The sequence below is a fragment of the Falco cherrug genome, chromosome 2, assembly GCF_023634085.1.
Source record: "Falco cherrug isolate bFalChe1 chromosome 2, bFalChe1.pri, whole genome shotgun sequence".
NCBI lineage: Eukaryota > Metazoa > Chordata > Aves > Falconiformes > Falconidae > Falco > Falco cherrug.
This window is the reverse complement of record NC_073698.1, coordinates 108967386-108987645: the sequence shown is the minus strand read 5'-3', so window position 1 is coordinate 108987645 and position 20260 is coordinate 108967386. Positions and strand designations below refer to the sequence as shown.

Sequence of the window (20260 nt, the reverse complement as noted above, 5' to 3'; positions counted from 1 at the left end):
ATACAAAGTTCAGAAATAGCACATTGTCAGTCAAAATCACTTGCCTGGTGTTAAACAGTTAAAACTATTAAGCACTGGCTGCTAATTTCAGCCAGTTAATGCTGTTGCAAATGAAAGATGAAGCATTGCATGAAGCCATGCTAAAATGGATAGAAGGATGGTTACTTACCAACAGGGCGAGCTGTTGACATTACAATGGTGTAGTGAGAACATAAAAAGAAATTAAAAAAAGAAAAGAATATCTGTCAGAATGCATGACGTGTAATGTTACCTTCCACTATGGATACTACCATGATTGCTAACCCCTCGAATGACAGCCTAAGTCAAATGTTTACGGTTATTGTTTAGTCATGTGCCACTATTATCACATTTACTTGAGCATAGCATCTGGACAAGCTGACTGGTACCATTCTCTGAAAAACATTTTTATTATCTTCACAAGCCATCATCAAGTATCATTGTTAATGCCTGACAAAAGAAAAATTGCATTGTATTAGCACAAACTTTTAGATCCCAAAGAACACATCAATTTAAGCCACAGACCACCAAATGTCATGCCAGTAGATGCAAGGTGTTTGCTTTCCAAGTCAAATACCAATTGAATTTTAAGCATGACCAGTCAATACAGCAGTATGGGCTACAGAAAGCCCAGGACAGTTTTTCTCATTCAATAACAGGCATGAAAGCTTACAGCACACTGGTTTTTTCCTCACTGACAGTGCTGATGAAAATATAACAAATAGGCTGAAATGGCCACAGGGATTTCAATCCAGAACCTCCCAAATCACTGCTTAGATAACTTCTACATCCTACAAAAAAATTGCTAGTAAATGATTGACAGGTTAACACTGTTTCAGGTTGATATCAAGACCAAAAGACTGCTGCAGCAACTGATTTCTTGATTATCGCAACAGTCCTTCATTATGCTTGTGCTGGCAAAGAGGGCTGACAGTCCTTCTGTTAATAAAATATAGACATCTCCTTTCAGAAGAGCTGAAAAGTTGGACATAAGATTGACTTCAGGTTGCATCTGTGTAGGCGAAACTTCCTTTATTTTATCAGCAGAAGTAGTTACACATTTCTGAGCAACAGCACTTTTTTTTTTTTCCTTTCTTTTTTTCTTTTTACGAAGTTAACCAGCTCTATATGTTCATGTGCAGGCTACGGTCACATGTAAGATATGCAGATTCAGAGGTAACACAGCATGCAAGGACCTTCTTCTATGGCTTTAATCTTAGTTTGGCATACCCACTTCATTTAACTATTTCAAGCCTGCTGCCCTTTCTCACCCACCATCTATTTGAAAACTTTCTGACTTGCAGTGTTATGGTCATATTCCATCTGCAGAGAGATGCCAAATAAGATTGAAATGCATCTTTCCAAGAAAAAGGATGAAAGCTGAGCCACAGAATTCAAATTCTGTTGCTTCTAACAGTGTAATGCAAACTTCCTCAGTACATCCTCCTCCCCTTCTTTGAGAAGCTGGAGCCATGAATGAGGGGGCTAAGGACTGTGCTGCTGTTGCCAGGTTTGCAGCTGTAACTACATGACACCTGCAAAGACCAAGGCATCCTCAAAGTAAATTTTGAAATGCTGTTTTGTTTTGGTTCTCTACATGACAAGTGGTAATAGTAAAACCAGTTTCAGACAAAACTGGCAAAAGTTTAAGAATTCCACATTAAGGCTTCCTTTAATTAGAAAGATTGTTGCTCATGGTCCCCTTAAATGTCAATGGGGGTTTGTCAGCTCCTTTGGATTCAGAAAATTCAGAGTAAAAACCTTCTCCATTGAATTTCTTGCCTTTTCTCAATTTCTCTCATGTCTTGAAAATTTAATATGCTCATAATATCATGGCTTCCTTTGTGTTGAATAAACACTATGTATTTGACTATAAGTGACAAACCCAGGGGAAAAAATACCCAAGATAATGAAAACCTGCTTTTACTGTAGAAAAATCAATTAAATTATATATTTCCTCTGGTTTTTTTCACCTTAATTTCATCAGGTTCAAGCTTCAGTGATTTCAAAAGATTTTTTGCTTGGTTCTAGCTATTGCTTATATCAGAAGTCTGGGTAGCAAATCCGAAAGACTTGCTCCTGTAATGTATACAGTGGACACAGTTCTAGGAATGTTTAAAGGCTATCAAATTGGCTCCCAGTTATTTGATAATGTGATTCTGCCTGTAACAAAGGAACAGAGTGAGCGCATTTCTGGGACTTCACTGTAGTGACTATTCTCATGTTAAAAAATAGAAGAGAAATCTCTTCCACAAGCATGTACCAGGTAAACCTATTTCTTCAGCTTAAAATGGGAAGACCTGCATTATCACTTTTTGTCTAAAGTGAACACTGAGGTAATATTTTAACGGATGTATTATCACAATACTCTCTTTTCTTTGTTATATACTAACATCTCCCCCCCACACACTACAAAGCCACTTGGTGCTTTTTTTCCCTTTGAATTCAGCAAATTAAACTGAACTGTGTCCATGCATTAAATGGATGGAAATGGAAGCTGGCCTCTTGGGTCAGTTGACCCCAGTTCTAATAAAGCAATCCATTGAGACTTTGAACATTTGATTTAATGTGTATGAAAAGAGGAGAACAGATAAAGCTAAAAATGTTTTTATTAACCTTTCACAGCTCTACTGAAAACCGTCAGCATGCACCACTAAACTGTGAAATAGTGTCTGCATGATATCCATTGAGCCAAATTGCTGCTTATCTTTTGGAATGAAGTAATAACTATTATATTCTATTTACTCATATGGAAATATTAGCCTGCAAACTTTTTCTCTCCCCATAATCTTTAGTATGTCTATATCTACTGTCACAAAAGACATTTTGGCAACTCATTATTCTACCGCTCTTAAAACCTCCTTACCACATCAAACAGCAGCCCATAAACAGAGTGGATGCTAGAGACCAGGAGTATTTTAGGAGAGAATATGTTAGTCTTTGCCTCGTAATACTTACAAAATCTAATTAGGATTTTCTTTTTCCTTTGGCTAGGGTTTATCTTTCAGATAAAGAGTAATGGTAGAGAGTTTAATTATGGCAGAGCTAATCACATAATAATACTACCTGCATTATGTTTAGCATTAACAAACATAGTCACTTACTATACTCATACTTATTAAAGAAAGGAAGGTGAATAAACAGCTTAAACTGATGGCTCACATATTAAAGTCTGTGCCCATGGCTAAGTAGTGCTTGCTTATGTATACATATGCATTAGTTCTTCAATAAAAAAAAAAAAAAAGAATTACCAAAACATTGGAACAGCTCTTTAACTGCAGGGAGATCCTATCCTATTGATGTCAATTAAAATTTTGCCTGAGATATCAGCAGGACAGGGATTTCACTTCTGTGGTAAACCAGTGTAGCACCCGCAAGTGCAAAGGGTGTGTGAAACCCAAACAATGCCAGGTAAGGATGTGGCCCATTTTGTCAGAAAGCAATTTATCCATATAGGACACAGGCCCTCCCCTCCACGGGAACACTCACCTCGCACAGTGAGGGTAGCAGAAGCTTCCACTTTTCCAACTCGATTCTCAGCAATGCATGTGTAGGTTCCTTCATCTGTGCTCATGGCTTTCTTAATGCGCAAAGTGTAGTCATCTTTGATGTCATACCTGCATTACAGAAGAAGAATGAGAACTCTTTCTGTGGAGAATAGAAGTGAATGAAAACTCTCACTTGGAATGTGCCAGTCTGAATCTATCTTGGAGCCAACTCTGGAAGATAAATTATTATCTAGCATTAGATAATTCCACCAAGCATTAATCTTCATGACATTTTTATTGCACTCTGCATTAGTTAAAAACTTTACATAAAATTAGTATTGCTATGTTCACTCAGTATTAGGGCTTTATTAATAATATCATTCACTTTGTCCTTGATCTAGAGCAATAAGAGAAAATTAAGCTATCAGACATCAGTTATGAATACATGACAGCTCAGGTTTATCATGCCTTAACTATGGGAGCTACACATTTTACCTTTTGTTGATTTGGAAATTTCCCTTTATATATAGCTTTTCTCTACAGCAGCAACCCTTTAGGGAAGCTGTGAGCATGTTGGTAGGATCTGACATGACACAATTACAAACAATAAAAAATATATTTCAGCTCTGAAAAGTGACATTTATTGAAGAGACACGTTAAAGGAGATTTATCAATTTCACAGAAATACTACAAAATGATTCATTAACAGTGGACAATAACATTGCCTCTTCTTAAAATAAATTAGAAACTTTGATTACGCTTTGTTTGTTTCTTTGATTCTACAGTTGTGATAATTCTAAAACTATGGGGATGTATAAAACTTGAAATAATACAAAGTACTTCAGCATGCAGTGAACATGCATTCTCAAGGCATTTAGAGTGCTCACACTTAGAAAAATATTTTCAGTTTAATTGTTATTATCCTGCAGAAGTCATGCTTAACAAACTACTTTAGGCTCTGATCCAAAGCTCATTAAAGTCAACAGGAGGCTTTATTTTATATGTAATTTCTTTGGCTCCCAAATCAGGAAAACCCCAGTTTTCAGTGTGGATATTTTACACTTTTTAAAAATTATTTTCAGTACCATCTCTTCTAGATATAATAAGCTCATGATACCTTAAGTCACCTTGAATCTAAAGTTAGCTTCAGATTCTCATGTATCAAATAGTGAAACTGGAACATGAAATTAAAGAAAGATCGAGACTTCAGGAGATGTCAATACTCTTTGTCACTGTATACACGCTCATGGTGTAACTTCAGAAGAACTAATTTACCTTCTCTTTTTTATACAGTAAAGACTTTGTAGACTTGTTCAGCAAACAGATGGAAATCATATGGAAGAGCACCCTTAAATGTTTTGATGAATAAGACTGTAATGCAATTAATTAAAGGAATGTTGTGAGGCTCTATAAGCATTTTAAAATGCTTTGGGAATCTGAAACATTCATTTCTGTGTACATAATATGTATTGCTAGTGGTTTCTTTCTGTAAAGAGCACACTGTACTAACAGACTTTAAAGCATCTTAACTCAAAGGATCCTCCATGTTGAAACATTTAAAGTTCTGCTGTGTCTAATTAAAGCTTACAACATTAATTAGAGCATTACTGGCAATTCCAAGAATAAAGAGAAATAAAGACGTCTTTTCACAGTCAGCACAACAAAGTACAGCTTCATTCTGACCAAACTGAGGTTAACTATTCTGTCAGAGATAAACATAAAAGCATATAATACCCTTTTTGTTAGGACTTACACTTAATAAGATATATATACAGTACCCCAAGTTTAACTAACAAATGAGAGATATGCCAAGGGGAAGAATAAGATGCCATGGAAAACTTCAGAAACTTTTTGGGACATTTTTTTTGCTAGCATAGTACCGTGAGGAGGGAGGAAAAATACTATGATTCTAGAGAACTTAACATGCAGGTCCTGGAGCAGTACAGACCTATTGTAACTATATTCAAGAGCCCTATGCAGCTGAGGAACATTTCTTCTCAACTGCTCACAAATTATGTCATTTTACATGCTGTGCTGCACTGGTCAATGGCAAATAGAAATCACTGCTGTCATAAGAGAGAAAAGGCAAAATGTCTCCCTTAAAAACTCAAGAATATGACAACAGTATCCCACAACGATGGAGCAGTTATTTGTCTTTGGTCACCACAGAGTTGCAGACGAGAGAAAATGCCTATTTTCTTGACATGAGGCCAGCTCTAGGGAACTAAAAATATAAAGCTGTATTCAGCTCCTGTAAGATGAGAAAACTAAGATCAGTTGTAATATATATATGAGTTGGATATCGGAATCACAGTTATAAAGCTGGACAACAATTAGCCATTTATTTCATTGCTTTTTCATATTTTTTTTTTAGGACAAAAAACGTCCCTGTGGTTTACTTACCACTGCCGAGACAAAACCAGACAGGCAGCAGGACTGCATGTGATTGAGTGTTTGCCTGAACTGGCATGCAGGCAGCCTGGGACAGGGCCCTTCAGTCCACCGTGGGCTGCAGCTGAGTCGCTCTTCTTCATCTCACCGATGCGCCCGTGCCGGCATGCCAACCAGCTGCCTTGGAGGCTTTATGTTTGCACCTGCCAATCATGCAAATTGTTCAAAGGCTGCAGGGTGAAGGAGCCAGCTGCATGGCATGCCAGGGCGCAGGGTAAGGGTACAGCCATCATCTCCCCCACTTGGGTCATGAAACGGAGGGTGGCGTAAACATGTCACTATCACGGTCCAGTTATCAATTACTTCACAGAGAGGTCCAGCTCTCCCAGTGTGCTTCTCCAACAAGGCCATACTGTTTTTTTGGACCACCCTGACAGTACGTGCCATCTAGCAATTAGTTTCATAAACAGATGGACCCATGGGACATCGTAACCACCTGCTGTCCTGAAGTATTGATACGCTGCCCCGCAGTCATCTGTTCCACCCACATTGTCCCCAGAAGTCACCATGGTTCAGTGAAGAGCTTTTACAAATGAAGCAGGCAGGAAGGAGAAAGGAAAAAAACCTGGCTTTTAGCCTGATCCACAGCAGCACAAGGAACTTGTGTCAGAAAGGGACCATGAAGTATCAAGGAGGGAAGCCTGAATATTCTTTCCGTTTGTCAAGGATCTACTTGAGCAGTCTTGAACAGCGTCTTGTCTCCTCTCCATCCCAAAGCATCATGTTCCTATAGCAAGATGTTACCACCTGAGTTTCTGGAGTTCACTCTCATCTGGGTTAGTGCTACCAAACACTTGGGAATTAGGATCAGGCCCTCTCCAGCTGCTAATACCAATTACAGAGAGAGGTTACCAGACTCCTGGATTGATGATGGAATGGTGGAAAACCAAAGCATATTGGTTAAGCTGGCCCGTAACATTGCCAGTGCACCGAGGCAATGCCTTCCATGTATGTGCAGTGTCAAGAAACACCTCCTGACATATTGCCCAAATATTGCTGACTCCTAGCCAATTAATGCCAACACTCAGCTAAAAACACAGGGCGTCAGACATCAGTTTCACATGTTTATGGGCATCTAATTGATTTTAAGTACTTCTCTCTGTTAAACATTTGGAGAAGCTTAACCTTTCGGTTCAGCTTAGGCTTCAGCCATCAGACTGAGCTGGGAGAGGTCTTCTAAACAGCTAGTCAGCCACTTTGGGCACCACATTACATAATTTCTGTTCTAGAAGTAATAGAGCAGGTCTGTCTTTAATTAACTGAGAAGCAAGGGGTGGGCAGCGGACTGGAAAGGAAGAAAGAAACCGAGAAACAACAAGCAGATGAGAAAACACTGCTGGTGAGGAAATTCTAATAGAAATTGGGTGATTTTGAGTGAAATCTGGCAGTCTCTGGCACATATGAATGCATTCATTGTTGCTAGTTTTGATTAATGACAGTTGTACAATAGTGTGCTGACAGTCACTGCCATACAGACACAGTTGGGTTGGTTTTTTTTTTGGTTGGGTTTTTTTTTTTTTTTTAATATGAAACACTGCTGAAAATGCAACCCAATCAGATTTGGCCCCTGAACAACATGTGCTATCATCACTGTACCGTGAATTGAGATTGATTGGTAACCAGCTGTGACAAAGTGGGAAAAAGAGCCTTGTCTTTTCCAAGAAAAGAAGAAAAATAAAAAACTGAATTGTGTCAAAACCATTACCATCTGCTCAACCAAACAAGAAATGAAACAAAACACTTTAACTGTTTTTAAGTATCACAAATTAATATACTGAGGTTGGATTCATGCATCGGCTTAAGCATCTAAGAGCAATCTTGAACTGAACTGGTTTTGTCAGTTATCATTTTTTCACCCCCACATTCAAATATGTATCTGTCCATACTCAGCCACCCATTTTCATGGTTATCAAATTTAAAATAAAAAAGAGAAACCAAATTTACTGAATGTAGAGAGAGTTAGCAATATGCTTTTTTTGTGTTTTATATACATTTTACTGAGTGCTTCAAAGAATCCCTGTATGTCCAGATACTCAAAAATGTGCATGCAGCTATGCGTAAAAATATATGCACTTCTTTGTCTTTCACATGTACAGGTAGCAAAACTGTATCTGCAGCTGGAGTCATTATATTCCTAGATATCCAAGTAGGCCTATATGGTAATACAAGGATGCAGATGCTTCAGCAATGTATTTTAAAGTTGTGAGAATGCATTACTGAATTCAAATCAAAAAGTCATATTTCTTGCTAGAGGGAATTTGCAAACCAAATAGTCACATCTTAACTGTTGCAAACTGATGTCACTGGCCTCAAAACATTTACATCAATTTATACCAGGCACCTATTTTCTTCTAAAACATTACCGCAAATAAAAAAGAAATAATATAATAGAATCTTGTACGTAGAATTTGTAGGCTTTCTCTTCTTTCGGAGATGGCACAAAAATTACTTTGCTCTATTTTCTTTTGCCCCTTTGCCAGGCTATTTTGCAAAACATGCACAAAGCTTCAAGATTACTCACAACATCAATGATTAGGGAGGCCAAATAGAGAGATGCTACTAGCCAAAACCGTAGTAAACAGGAGGTAGTTAAGGAGGCTTAAGCTTCTGTCTCCACTTCTCTTTTGTGGTGCTGGCACTTCAGCTCCCAGCACAGTGCCACAGCTTTTCACTGGCTCCCAGACTCTCTGTGCCAGATGGAGGGAGACACAGAGAAGCTGCAGCGAGACACGAGCATGAGCTCATTACCTGCCTCAGCCTAGTGCGATCCAGAAGCAGAATGGAGAGCTCACATGCACATCAGCAATGCAGCCACCCCTATCGCCAGCTCCCTGACAAGAAACGTTGCTTTTTTTCCCCACTTTCATCCCATACATTGATAAGTGGAAGAAGAAAGGAACACAAGATAAAACGGTCTCTGGTTTACTGTCCCTAGCAAAACCTGAATCAGCAACAGAGAGAGCATGAATGTGTATATTTGTGTGCACTGGTCTCAAATCACTCCGTTGTACCCCTGAAATCAAGGCTGCCTGTTGCTGGGTGGCTCTGACACTGCTCACAGCTATAATGAATTGAGCTGCCATGGAGCTATCCCCAGAGTGCTGACAGGACGGCTGCTGTGCACATCTACATGTCCAAATCCCCCCTTATTCTTTGGCTACACCACTCACACCAGAGAAAGGTATAAGGCAATGTGACATTACCCTGAATTTCTTTGTGAGGCATATATGTAGTGGTCATATAAAATGGTTCACTAACCTTATTCTGACAAATCAGGAAAAGAGCTAAGTGATACAGGTTACTATTCACTATTCTGGTTTTCTTAAAATATGCTGGCAGCAGGTTCTGCTTTAGTCCAAAATCTCTTATGGGTTGTGATCAGCAGATTGTTGGTAATTTCTTATAGCAGACACTCTCAATTGCAATAATATAAACCACAAAGCCACACGGCACTGTGCCTTTAAACCAAGGTGTTCAATAAAACGGCCTATATGTCATAAAAGATGTATACAACAGTTACAGTCATTGGGCCAACACTGTGAAACCCTACCTATGTCCAAGGAAATCGTGTGTTCCAACTTCTCTGGAAGTATTACACTACGCTGTACTACTCTTACTTGCAAACATGCATATGTGACTGCAAGTAACTAGTGCCTCACAAAATCAGTACCCACGCACTCAGAAGAGAACCAGGAAAGAAAAACGAGACTGCTTTCTTATTCTCTTTGAAATAATTTGGAAACAAACAGAAGTTAAGAACAAAACATATGCTTGGGAATATGTGACTTGGTAAACTCTATCTAAACTGATGCAGGCTTCATCTTTTACTTCCACATCTCTGCACAGAGAAGTACGCACAGGGAATTACCACATGATAATTACCCAAAATGGGTTCTGATTTGATTTTAGTTCCAGACAAAGCTCCACATTTCAAAAACTGGAATGTCAGTGGAAGTATGAGCTAAGAGACCATGTAATGACTTGGCATGAAGACCTATCCTCCTATCACCAGAAGAAGTCCTTTCCCTCACAGATGAGACACGTTTGTCAGGCACTTGGGGAGATTTGTATTATTAATGCCTATGTCATAAATTTATCCACCAGAAAAGCACTCTTGATTCTCAAGGTTATCTACTCAGCACATGCCACTGAAATTAATTTTAAGGAAAGGCAAAACACTGGTTTTGTCCATTTCTGATTTAAAAATTGAAATGATACTGCAAGGACTGGAACACGATAAGAAGATCTGAGCCCAGAATGGCATCTTGCACTCACTAAATATGGCTTGATGCATTTTCTTTAACATGAGCAAACAGATTATGAGCTGTTTGAAATAAACAGAATTTGTGTCAGCCTGTCTATTATTATTTGCCTTAAGCATGATGAATGATTATGGTAAACTTGTCAGAAAACTAACTGAAATATCTTCTGATCTATATTTCAAATCAGTCACCAACCTTGAAGTGGTAAATACAGATGAAATCACGTTAATGTTTTAATGAAAGTGCCTTCAACATTACAGATGAGCCAGAATTCATATTATTAAAAAGTACATTTTGTTACTGTTAAGTAATTTTCAACACAGGACTTACCAATAGGAACTGGAAAGTAGTTCTTAGGGTTAAAACTTTAACCTTGCAGTGTTTTCACTGACAGTTTTTGTTTGTTTGTTTTTAACTGAGATGACAACTTTTGAATTCCATGCAGGGATGGAATGTGTTAAAGCAAAAGAAATCCCTGCAGGCCAGCTATTCCAGCAGCATCAATGATGCTGTGACCAGAGATCTTGAATCTTACTCCCATTTGAACATAACTACCAGCTTCCCTCTCCCTATTCTCCTGAGGCGTTTACAGAAAAACTGCATAGTTAACTATCTTTACTTTTTCACTCTATAATTTTAATAGGCAATAAACTGATAATAGTGAGCTTAAACTGTTTTATAGCCTCACTCTTTTCAAGAAAGCAAGCTACCTCAATATTCTGAAACTTATAAATACAATGCATAAACTATGCGATTACTAAGCTTCTACGTAGCATACTCTGCTTTTCTGATACTAAAGAAAGATTCAAGCACCAGAATGAGTATTTTGAGTGAAATTCTACAATAAGTTTTCTTGGGTCGTCTTCATGCAAGACAATTTCATTACTGTAGTCTTCTGTGAGTGGGAAATTCAGAGATATCCATGTTTGAGGCTGCTACTACTGGCATTAAATTTTGTTTCAGAACTCTGCTAGTGACTTCATTAATTCTCTGAAATGTAACAATTTTAGGATGTTAAATAAGAGAGAATAAAAAAACACACATTATCTTGTGACAGTCCTATCTCAAGTGCACTGCCAGTGATCGCTTCATAGATCACCAATGGTTCACATAGCATAAAGAGAAAACATGCAGGCAGGACTGCTACTTGACACAATTCCTTTATGGTTTCTGTCTGTGGAGTTGTAAAGCTATTTTCCCAACCTTGACCCTTATGTAAGCAACTGGAGGCTGTTTTCATGCATCTGCAAACAGACTGCCTGAAACAATAGCTCTTCTTCAGCTCTGTGGTGAGAACTGACACTTAACATGAAGCCAATTTAAATGTCAATGTTATTAACTGTTTCTCTGCTGATCAGTCTAGAAGAGCCACACAACTAACACTTCTGCTCACAGCATTTAATATTTCATACAAACTGAATGGCAGATAACTACTGGGTTAGACTATAGACCTCTGGGGTAACCATGGGATGATGCATTTACAGGACTTTATTCAATGCCATGCCTTGATGGATTTAAAATGTCAAAAAATACTCTAATTTACGCTTTCGCTTGGCCATGTATTCCTCATAAAACTGTAAGGAATATTTTTCCACTTACAAAACAGGAAGGGATTACTGACAGGCAAAATATCAACCATAGAAGAAGGATACTCAAGCTAAAGAACAATAGGAGTGGGTACTCCACCAGCACTGGGGTACACCATCCTGACGCTACATACACATGAAAATTAAGCACTCCCTACCTCCCTTTTACCCCCCATCATCTCTCTCTCTCTAAGTGGTATCTCTGGCTTTATACAGGAGAAGTTTCCTCAAATGATTCACCATAACTGCTGAAAAGATACTTACATTGCCCTTTGCTGAAATCTGCCTGTGGTGTTAGGTTATACGGACTCTCTGCAAGTCACACTGCAGTTTGCCCTGTGCCAGTCATGTGCTGCATTAAACCCAAGATAATGTCCCCAGCAAACTGCCTCCACTCCCTCCAGATGTACATAAGAATACAAATAGCGTATTAAACCTCTTTCTTTCACTGTCTCCTTTTGACAAGCTATTAAGAACGTCCAATCTTCTCCCCTATGCTCCTCATAAAGGGACTTAATCTATCCTTGATGCTTTAGCTTAGGAAACAAAAGATGGTCATGCAAATCATACTGGATCTAACTAGAAGTGATGAATAGTACATGCAATACAGCTAATATGAAAAACATCCTTTTCCCTGACCCTTTATTTAAAACCATTAATTGTTATTAATTGCAACAGAAATTTGCTGATGTAACCAAAGATTATATCCATTACACTACTAAAACACACTCTTTACTCTAATTAATTTTCAATACACATTAGACTGCATTTTGTTACAATCTGCACAGAGATTAACTCAACCAAAGCACACAGCGCCGTAGTGTTATTAACTCGTATTTCATTGAAAGGTCATTCTCCCCTTGGTTGTATCCAGAGGAGGCTGTAGTTAAATACCTCACTATCCCATCCACAGAATATAAATAGAATTATGTAGCACCATGTCTATTCTTAAAAATTACCGTCTCTCTGGCTTACAGGGCCTTACCCTGTGTTCATGGTTGTGTTGACCCTGGCTAGATGTCAGGTGAAAGAAACAACTCTGCAGACACCAAAGTCAGTGAATAAGGAGGGGGAGGAGGTACTTCAGGCACTGAGCGAGCAGAGATTGCCCTGCAGCCCATGGTGAATACCATGGTGAGGAAAACTGTCCCCTTCAGCCCATGGAGGCGCACAGTGGAGCAGATATTCACCTGCAGCCTGTGGAGGACCTCGGGGCAGATGGGAAGGGTCCATCCATCCCCAGGATGGATGCCTGAAGGAGGCTGTGACCCTGTGGGAAGCCCTCACTGAAGAAGTGTGAGAAGGACTGCAGCCTGTGGGAAGGGTTGAAGTTTGCAGAGGACTGTCTCCTGTGGGAACCCCACACTGGAGTAGGGGCAGAGTGTGAGGAGCCTCCCCATGGGGGGCAGGGGCGGCAGGGACAGCTGTGAGGGACTGACCCCAGCCCCGGCCCGGCCCGGCGCTGCTGGGGGGGCCGGAGGTAGAGACACCGGGAGTGGAGCTGAGCCGGGGAGAAGGGACGGGCGGGGGGAAGGGGGTTTCAGATGTAGGTTTTATTTCTCATTATCCTACTCTGATCTGATTGGTACTAAATTAAATTATTTTTCCCCCAAGCTGAGTCTGTTTTGCCTGTGATGGTAATTGCTGAGTGATCTCCCTGTCCTTATCTTGACCCATGAGCCTTTCGTTATATTTTATCTGAGTAGGGGGAGTGGTAGAGTGGCTTTGGTGGGCACGTAGCATCCAGCCAGGGTCAACCCACCACAATACAGATTGTGGTGAAATACAAATGCAGAACATTGCCTCTATCAGGCCCTTCATTTCTGGATCTCTTCTTAAAAAATCTAACTTTTCTGAGTTTATGGGGGTAAGGTTTGCTGTCAGTTGCATTTAAATCCATTTCAAAGATTTGCATCTGGCAGAAAGCAAGACATTTTTTAAATGTTATCATTTACCCTTAGCACTGAGCTCACAAGAAGCCATGGAGGAAAGCACAGAAATTATAGTACTTACTGAGAATGTACACCTATCAGAAACATGACAGTGTTTCTGCCCAGGCTATGCATATGCAACCACTTTTCAGGCACAAAGATGCCTGTTTTAAAAACATAACAAGTCTAACTTCTACACAGACTTTTGTTGTTAGAGCTAACACATATCTTAAAATAAGTTAAATCTATGACTTAAGAATGCATTTTCCCAAATAATTTTTAACAAATATTCCTAACCTTTAGTAAATAAGAAAGCTTACTCTGCTGTTTATGATTGTCACTGCTGTGTGTCACTGCTTTGCTTCATTTAATAACCTACAATCTCTTAACACTTAGCAATATTCTTTGTGTAAACTACACACCATTTTCGTTCTGAAGCAACACTCTTGGTTTTTCTGCCTGCACTCCCATTGCGTGGGTGGTGCATAAAACAAATACCTCTTCCTGCTGGTGCAGTTGCCACTTTTCATCTCTAGTACAATATTCATCTAATCAGACAGTGCCTGTAAATGCAACTTACAAGAGCAGGTTGTAATTTCATTAAAGATGTATTTACTGAGCTAAACCAGCTGTTCTGGGCTGGAATGCAAAAGAAGGCCCATGTGATTGCTACTCAGTCATTTTTAAGGCAACTGAAAAATACATTTGCTGAGCTAACCTCACTCTCCCAAAGAGCTGGCACTGGTAGCTTCTTCTATGTAAAAGGTTTAAACAGTTATTATAATGTGTCATAAATTTTAACTTGTAATTGAAAATCTCTTCACTGCCTAAAAAAAAAATACACCCCCCTCCTGTATTACTTGCTATGTAATTACAGGCTATGCAGCTGCTTTCTTCGGCTTCACTTGAAAATTTGAAGACATGAAACACTGTACAAACCTTATTCAAATTTTATTAAATTGCTAGTCATGGATATGCCACTCTTATACTGGAGGCTCCCAAATAATATAACTTTCTTGCTGTTACCAGGTCTAAAAAGCAGACAAATTAAAAGTTGATACAGGCCATATTGAGTTTCTCACCACACAGGAGATAATCAGCTCCTTAGCAGGAAATTATAATCTCTAATTTCTGCCAAGCAGACATCAAAGGGAAGGCTACCTGAACATGTGGCTGGAAAAAGACTTCGATGTATAAATACAATTTTTATTCAATTTTCAATAGGTCCTGATCATTATGTATGGTCACAATTGTCTGAGTTGCTTTAGTAAAACTTTTGTGCCATTTCCTTGTGTCACTTATAGTGAAATGAAACTCAACCACTGAAATAGTGAAACTAGGATTTCAGTCAAAGGCACAGGACTGGTGACCCCACAATATCCTGTTCACCTGCAGTAGTCTGATATGAGTCACACCTGATTAACTATTCCCTAGCCTTTTTATACTGTGGAAGCTATACCGTGATGCTAAATTTTTAGAGCAATTAAGATAAAGTGTACACCATGCACCTCCACCCTTGATTCACAATTCATTTCGGTCTTGGGTCACCAATTCAAAAATGACAACTTCTGGAAAACGCCTTTAAATACCCCAGAGTTCACATTGAACTTTGTTTCTCCCTGCTGGTGCAATATCAACCTTTTTAATAGCAAGTTATTAATTTGCTGGGATTGGTTTCAGCTTTAAAAAGAACTTTCAAGTCTAAAGAATTTAATTAGTTCATCCTTATAGCAACGTAACAGAACTATGAAAACAGTTAGCATACGTAAGTCACAACATTCTTTCTGCCTGGTCCTTATAGCTTTCTTAATTCCTGCCCAGCCGTACCCAGGAGAGCTCCACGATGCATACCACCATCTTGTTATCTCAAGTCAGGTCTACAGGACACTGGACAAGTAACTTCCTTTGACTGCTAGTGAGAGCTATTTTTCCTAGGTATTTTGAAAACTTCCACTATAAGAACCACTTTAAAGTTTTAAAATAAAAATATAGACTATTATAGCTGGTTTAGATGATCAATTCAAAATAGCTAAAATTTGGAATAAAGCTTTACACCTTCAGAATAAACTTATGTCCCTCTGTTCTCAGTTTTGAAGCATGGTTATTCATGAAGTTCTGGGTAATTACATAGACAATTCAAGAAAATGGCCAAATTAAATTTCTTTTACTCATATTTTCAAACATAATGATTTCTTCAGAAGTTGCCTTTTTGTTCTCATTCAATGCAAATGCAACTGGAGATGCTTACAGTTCACCAGGGACCTTTATAATTAAAACTGTAACAGCCTGAAATTATTTTCCAATTATTACTGAACACACTAATCGGTGCAGCAATGCTGTTTATATTTGTCACCAGAAATTACTGGGATTACTTTTCTCTTTCCTCTCACATGTGTCGCTAAAAAAACTAAAAGGAAGTAAGATGGAAAAACAGATTTCTGAAAGACTATGGATCCAGTATCACTGATTCTGGGATTCACCAGGAGCAAATAACAGAAACACAATGGATACAAAAATCCAGTTTATCCCACTTTGCTATCACTGAACTAGACACTTTTGAAGGCTGAATTAACAATAGACACATTTAAAAATTTGCAGTAATTGGTGAAACAGGTACCTATTATAATTGTCTTGTAATCTAGGGATGAAGCCAAAAAATAAATTATTGAAAGAACAAAAACAGGCAGATGTGCAAAGAACATGGTTAGCTGTAGAAACAGGAAATTGATATTGAAAGCTATAAGACAAATAGCTGCAGAGATCTGCTCAGAACAAGGATTTACACAGGTAGGAAGAATAACAAAGGGAATTCCTTGAGGGTTTCATATTTCATTGTAGATGTTAAAATGCTTAAAATACAGGAGCTCAGAACCTGAAATGTAATTTTGGTTTTACCTCAAAAAGGAAAGAAAAAAAAAATATCTCCCACTTCATCAAGGAGGAAAAACTTGGAAATTCTCTTCTTAATGTATAAGATTGTTATATTATTGTTTTCTTACCCATCCATTCATTAAGACTACACCTGGACAAATTTCTTTCCTTGCATTAAAAAAATCCAGAAAAAAACCAACAGCTTTTTTTTTAGATGTTTAGGTGTTAGATATTTATATTCCTTGATTAAGCATCATGGTTTGAAATTTTCCTCTTTAGGACAGTAAAGACACTGTTTACATATCTTGCTATACAAATGATACATTTTAGAAAAGAAAACATAGAGTCCCAATCATCAGAAGTGTTTGCTTTTGAAGTGTAGATGTTGGACTTGATTAGATGACCAGAGTCCATGTGGCTCAGGTGGTGGTAACCCGTTACATGGGCAGCGGAAGTCCTCTATTACCTGAGGTGGACTCCAGCATGAGATTCTGCAACCTTGCCCCTTCTTTACCCACCCCTCTGACGTTCTTGGAAGCAGACATAAATGAAGACATACCCCCATTTTCTGCTTAAAGATGTTAAAACACAGTTAATGAAATGTTAAACAGCAGTGTAAAAACACTGCAAAACATTGTGAGTAGTTTCTGAGCCTGAAGTTGATTATGATCAGAATGTATCTTATGAACCTTCTTTTCCTTAAAAGCCCAGTGAAAACTTTTCCTATGCTTTGTGTTACATTTCTTCTTCCTTAGAAATAAATCATGAATTTACAGAAAAAATTATCAAGCACATAGTACTGTGTTTCTCACAGTAAAATATGAAAGGAACATATTCTTTAAAAAAAACACCTAATAAAAGTGCAACCTAATCAAAGGCACTGTTGGTTCATCTTCTATTACTTCTGCTTACAGAATGTAGATGTGATTTAAAACAACAGAAGTAGCACAACAATAGGAATAAATCACAGAAGCACAATGTATTTACTGTGGACTACTCTACAATGCAAAATAGCAAGCAAAGAGAAAAATTCATCTCACCGTCCAAAAGTCTGCTCTTCAAAATACTATTTTATGTATTACATGCATACAATATCTATCAATATAATTAGCAAAACAGCTATGTAATTTTAAAATTTGCTTTAAATTGCAAGGAAATTAATTTTAAAATATAAGTATTTCTATATATATATACACACATATGTATCTGTACTTATTATCTAGAAATATTTTTCTAGATTATGTATCATTACATTAGTATATGTCACTGAGAAATTGTAAGATATCTTACAGTGTTGTGGATGTGGGAACTAAAACAGGTATTCTCCAATTTGAGTTTTGGGATTTCTTTAAAGATTTAGAAATTGAGAAACAAAAGATAATAGCCTAAGACACAAACATGACTAAGTGCTATATGACTGAGGAATTTTGCCACTGGTTTCCATGAAATTGTATGGGACATTAAACACTATATTTAGCAAGTGGATGAAGACCGCCAGATAACAGTCTTACCACATTCTTCACCTTGTTGGATTGAAGATGTAAACCAGGCTGTGATAAAGAAAGCCGGCAGCGACGTCTAACTCGTTTCAGTTAGGCCGAGTTTAGTAGTGTGCTCACGGTGCACTTAATGCACGCTGACACAAACTAGCCACAAAACATCATTGCAGCTCTTCTTTTTTTAAGATCATGACTGGAAGAGCAGAAATAACATTGGTGGCCAGCCTACGTTAAGTCCAGTGTTTAAAGCATTTGTTTAAAGAACAGAACATTTAGATATATATATTATTTTTTTCCCCTTTCAACAAATTCCATTGGCAACATCCCAGGAATAACCAGCACTGATAGAAAAGAACAATCAACTGTGGTGGTGGGGGAAAAATGGAAAAAAAGTTCATGTCTCCTGCTGAATTTAAAAGCACTGTGCAAAAACGAATCAGGACTCACAGGGCCAGAAGGATTCGTTGGGTTGTGGAGACCTAGGTTCTAAGTCCTGTTCCTAGACTTATTTCTGTGTTAAGATCTTTTAATCTAATTATGATTCAGCATCGAAACTAGAAAAAGTTCCAGAAAGTGGGGATCAAACTCTGTTCTGTTTGTTAGCTGAAAGGAACCAAGCTAATTTAATGCCCTTGTATAGGACAGGCTCTCATCCCCTGCTCACTCTGGAATCTTCTACGTTTGATCTGGTCTAAACAAATCTCTCTTGAACACAAGGGGCCTGTTCCAGATTTCAACCTTGTTTTCCAGTTCTGCTAGTTTGATTTTTTTGTTTCCTCAGGAGAAAGGTTTCTCTCCGGGTTTTAACAGGCATGAGCCAAGGAGCCAGCAAAACCCACCACAGCGCTCTGCTTCTAATTCATCCTGCTACTGCAACGGAGCAGCTTGGCAACTCTCCAGCCATGCTTTCTCCTTTCTGGTATCAGCACATTATTATCAAGGCTACTATCACTCATACATCTTTACTTTCTTCAGCAAATTCAGTGAATACTCATGTGCTCACAGCACCTACGCATCATTCTTCGTCTTTCCATGGGAATCCATGACCTGGACAATTCAACCCACAGCTGGCCCTGGAATGGGTGTTGTGGTGCCAAAGACCAGCAATATGGGAAATAAACCTTGGCCACAATGTCAAATAACAAACTATAAGTAGTAGGGAGGGATTCCAGCATAACTCAACGATTGAAATTTGAAAGTGTGGGGAACATGAATGTTGCTCTCACCTCCCTCTCGGTAAGTCTGCATCATCTTTCTTCCACCGGACTGTGGGTGTGGGATCCCCCTGCACCTGGCATCGGAAATCCACCGCCTCCTCCTCCAGCACCACTTGGTTGATCGGTCGCCTGAGAAACGTGGGCCGTTCTTGAAAGAGACATTAAAATTCCTTAGTGAGTCAGAGGGTTGAAATGAACACTTTTGACTTTTCAGCATCTTTTTGTTTACCGATTCATGGAATGATGAAAGGAGGCTGAGCTCCACAAATTCAGACAAGTGGAACTGATGGTGTACATAAAAAGCCCGGAAGACGACTGCCAGGCTGGAGAGGCAGGGGCAGTTGCATCCAGCCCTCATGCCAGAGCTGAGTGCCACCAGAAGGATGCCTGTGCCAGCACTGGCTGCCCAGCTGCCACGCGAGCGGAGAGAGAGGTCTCCAAGGCTGTGCAAACGTTTTGGCTCAGCACCGCTGCATACACAGAGTGTGATCTAAAAGATGCCGCCTGCTCTATATTGAGCTGCCAGTGGAAGTAGCCTGCCTCTGGCCATAATCAATACCTTGATGCTTCAGAAGAAAATGTAAACTCTGTTCTGCATCTCGGCCGTTGCGGACTATTGTACAAAGGTCAGAGCTTCCCTGATCCTCATTTCTAACTTCACCACAGAAAACTAAATTAAGGTCTGAATAATAAGTCCTGTTTACCCTTGTTATGTTAGCCTGCACAGCTACAAATATTATTAATCATCTTAATGTTGTACAGGCCTGCTTAAACTCCAGATGCAGAGCCACAATCTGATCTCAGTTATACTGGTACAAACTCAAAGTACCGGTAATTTCATTTGAAAGGATGTCATTGGGGTTAGTTTCCAAGTTGCCTTTGGACTGCATAAATTTTGTTGTCCTCTCCTAGTCATAACACACTTTTATTGTCATAA

At 38.8% G+C, this 20260-nt stretch overlaps 1 protein-coding gene across 12 annotated transcripts in view; it reads right to left on the bottom strand.

Moving 5' to 3' along the window:
- ROBO2 (roundabout guidance receptor 2) overlaps positions 1-20260 on the bottom strand; it is a 471362-nt gene that overhangs the window by 116134 nt on the left and 334968 nt on the right. For 9 of the 12 annotated variants that reach the window (XM_055702515.1, XM_055702517.1, XM_055702519.1 and 6 more), the window contains exons 5-7: positions 19333-19471; positions 3508-3635; positions 170-181 (exon numbers count right to left, since the gene is read on the bottom strand). In XM_055702515.1, coding sequence (XP_055558490.1) covers positions 170-181; positions 3508-3635; positions 19333-19471 — 279 coding nt within the window. Of the gene's footprint in view, positions 1-169; positions 182-3495; positions 3636-19332; positions 19472-20260 lie in introns of all 12 variants that reach the window. The other 3 variants (XM_055702516.1, XM_055702520.1, XM_055702523.1) reach the window with 1 other exon arrangement.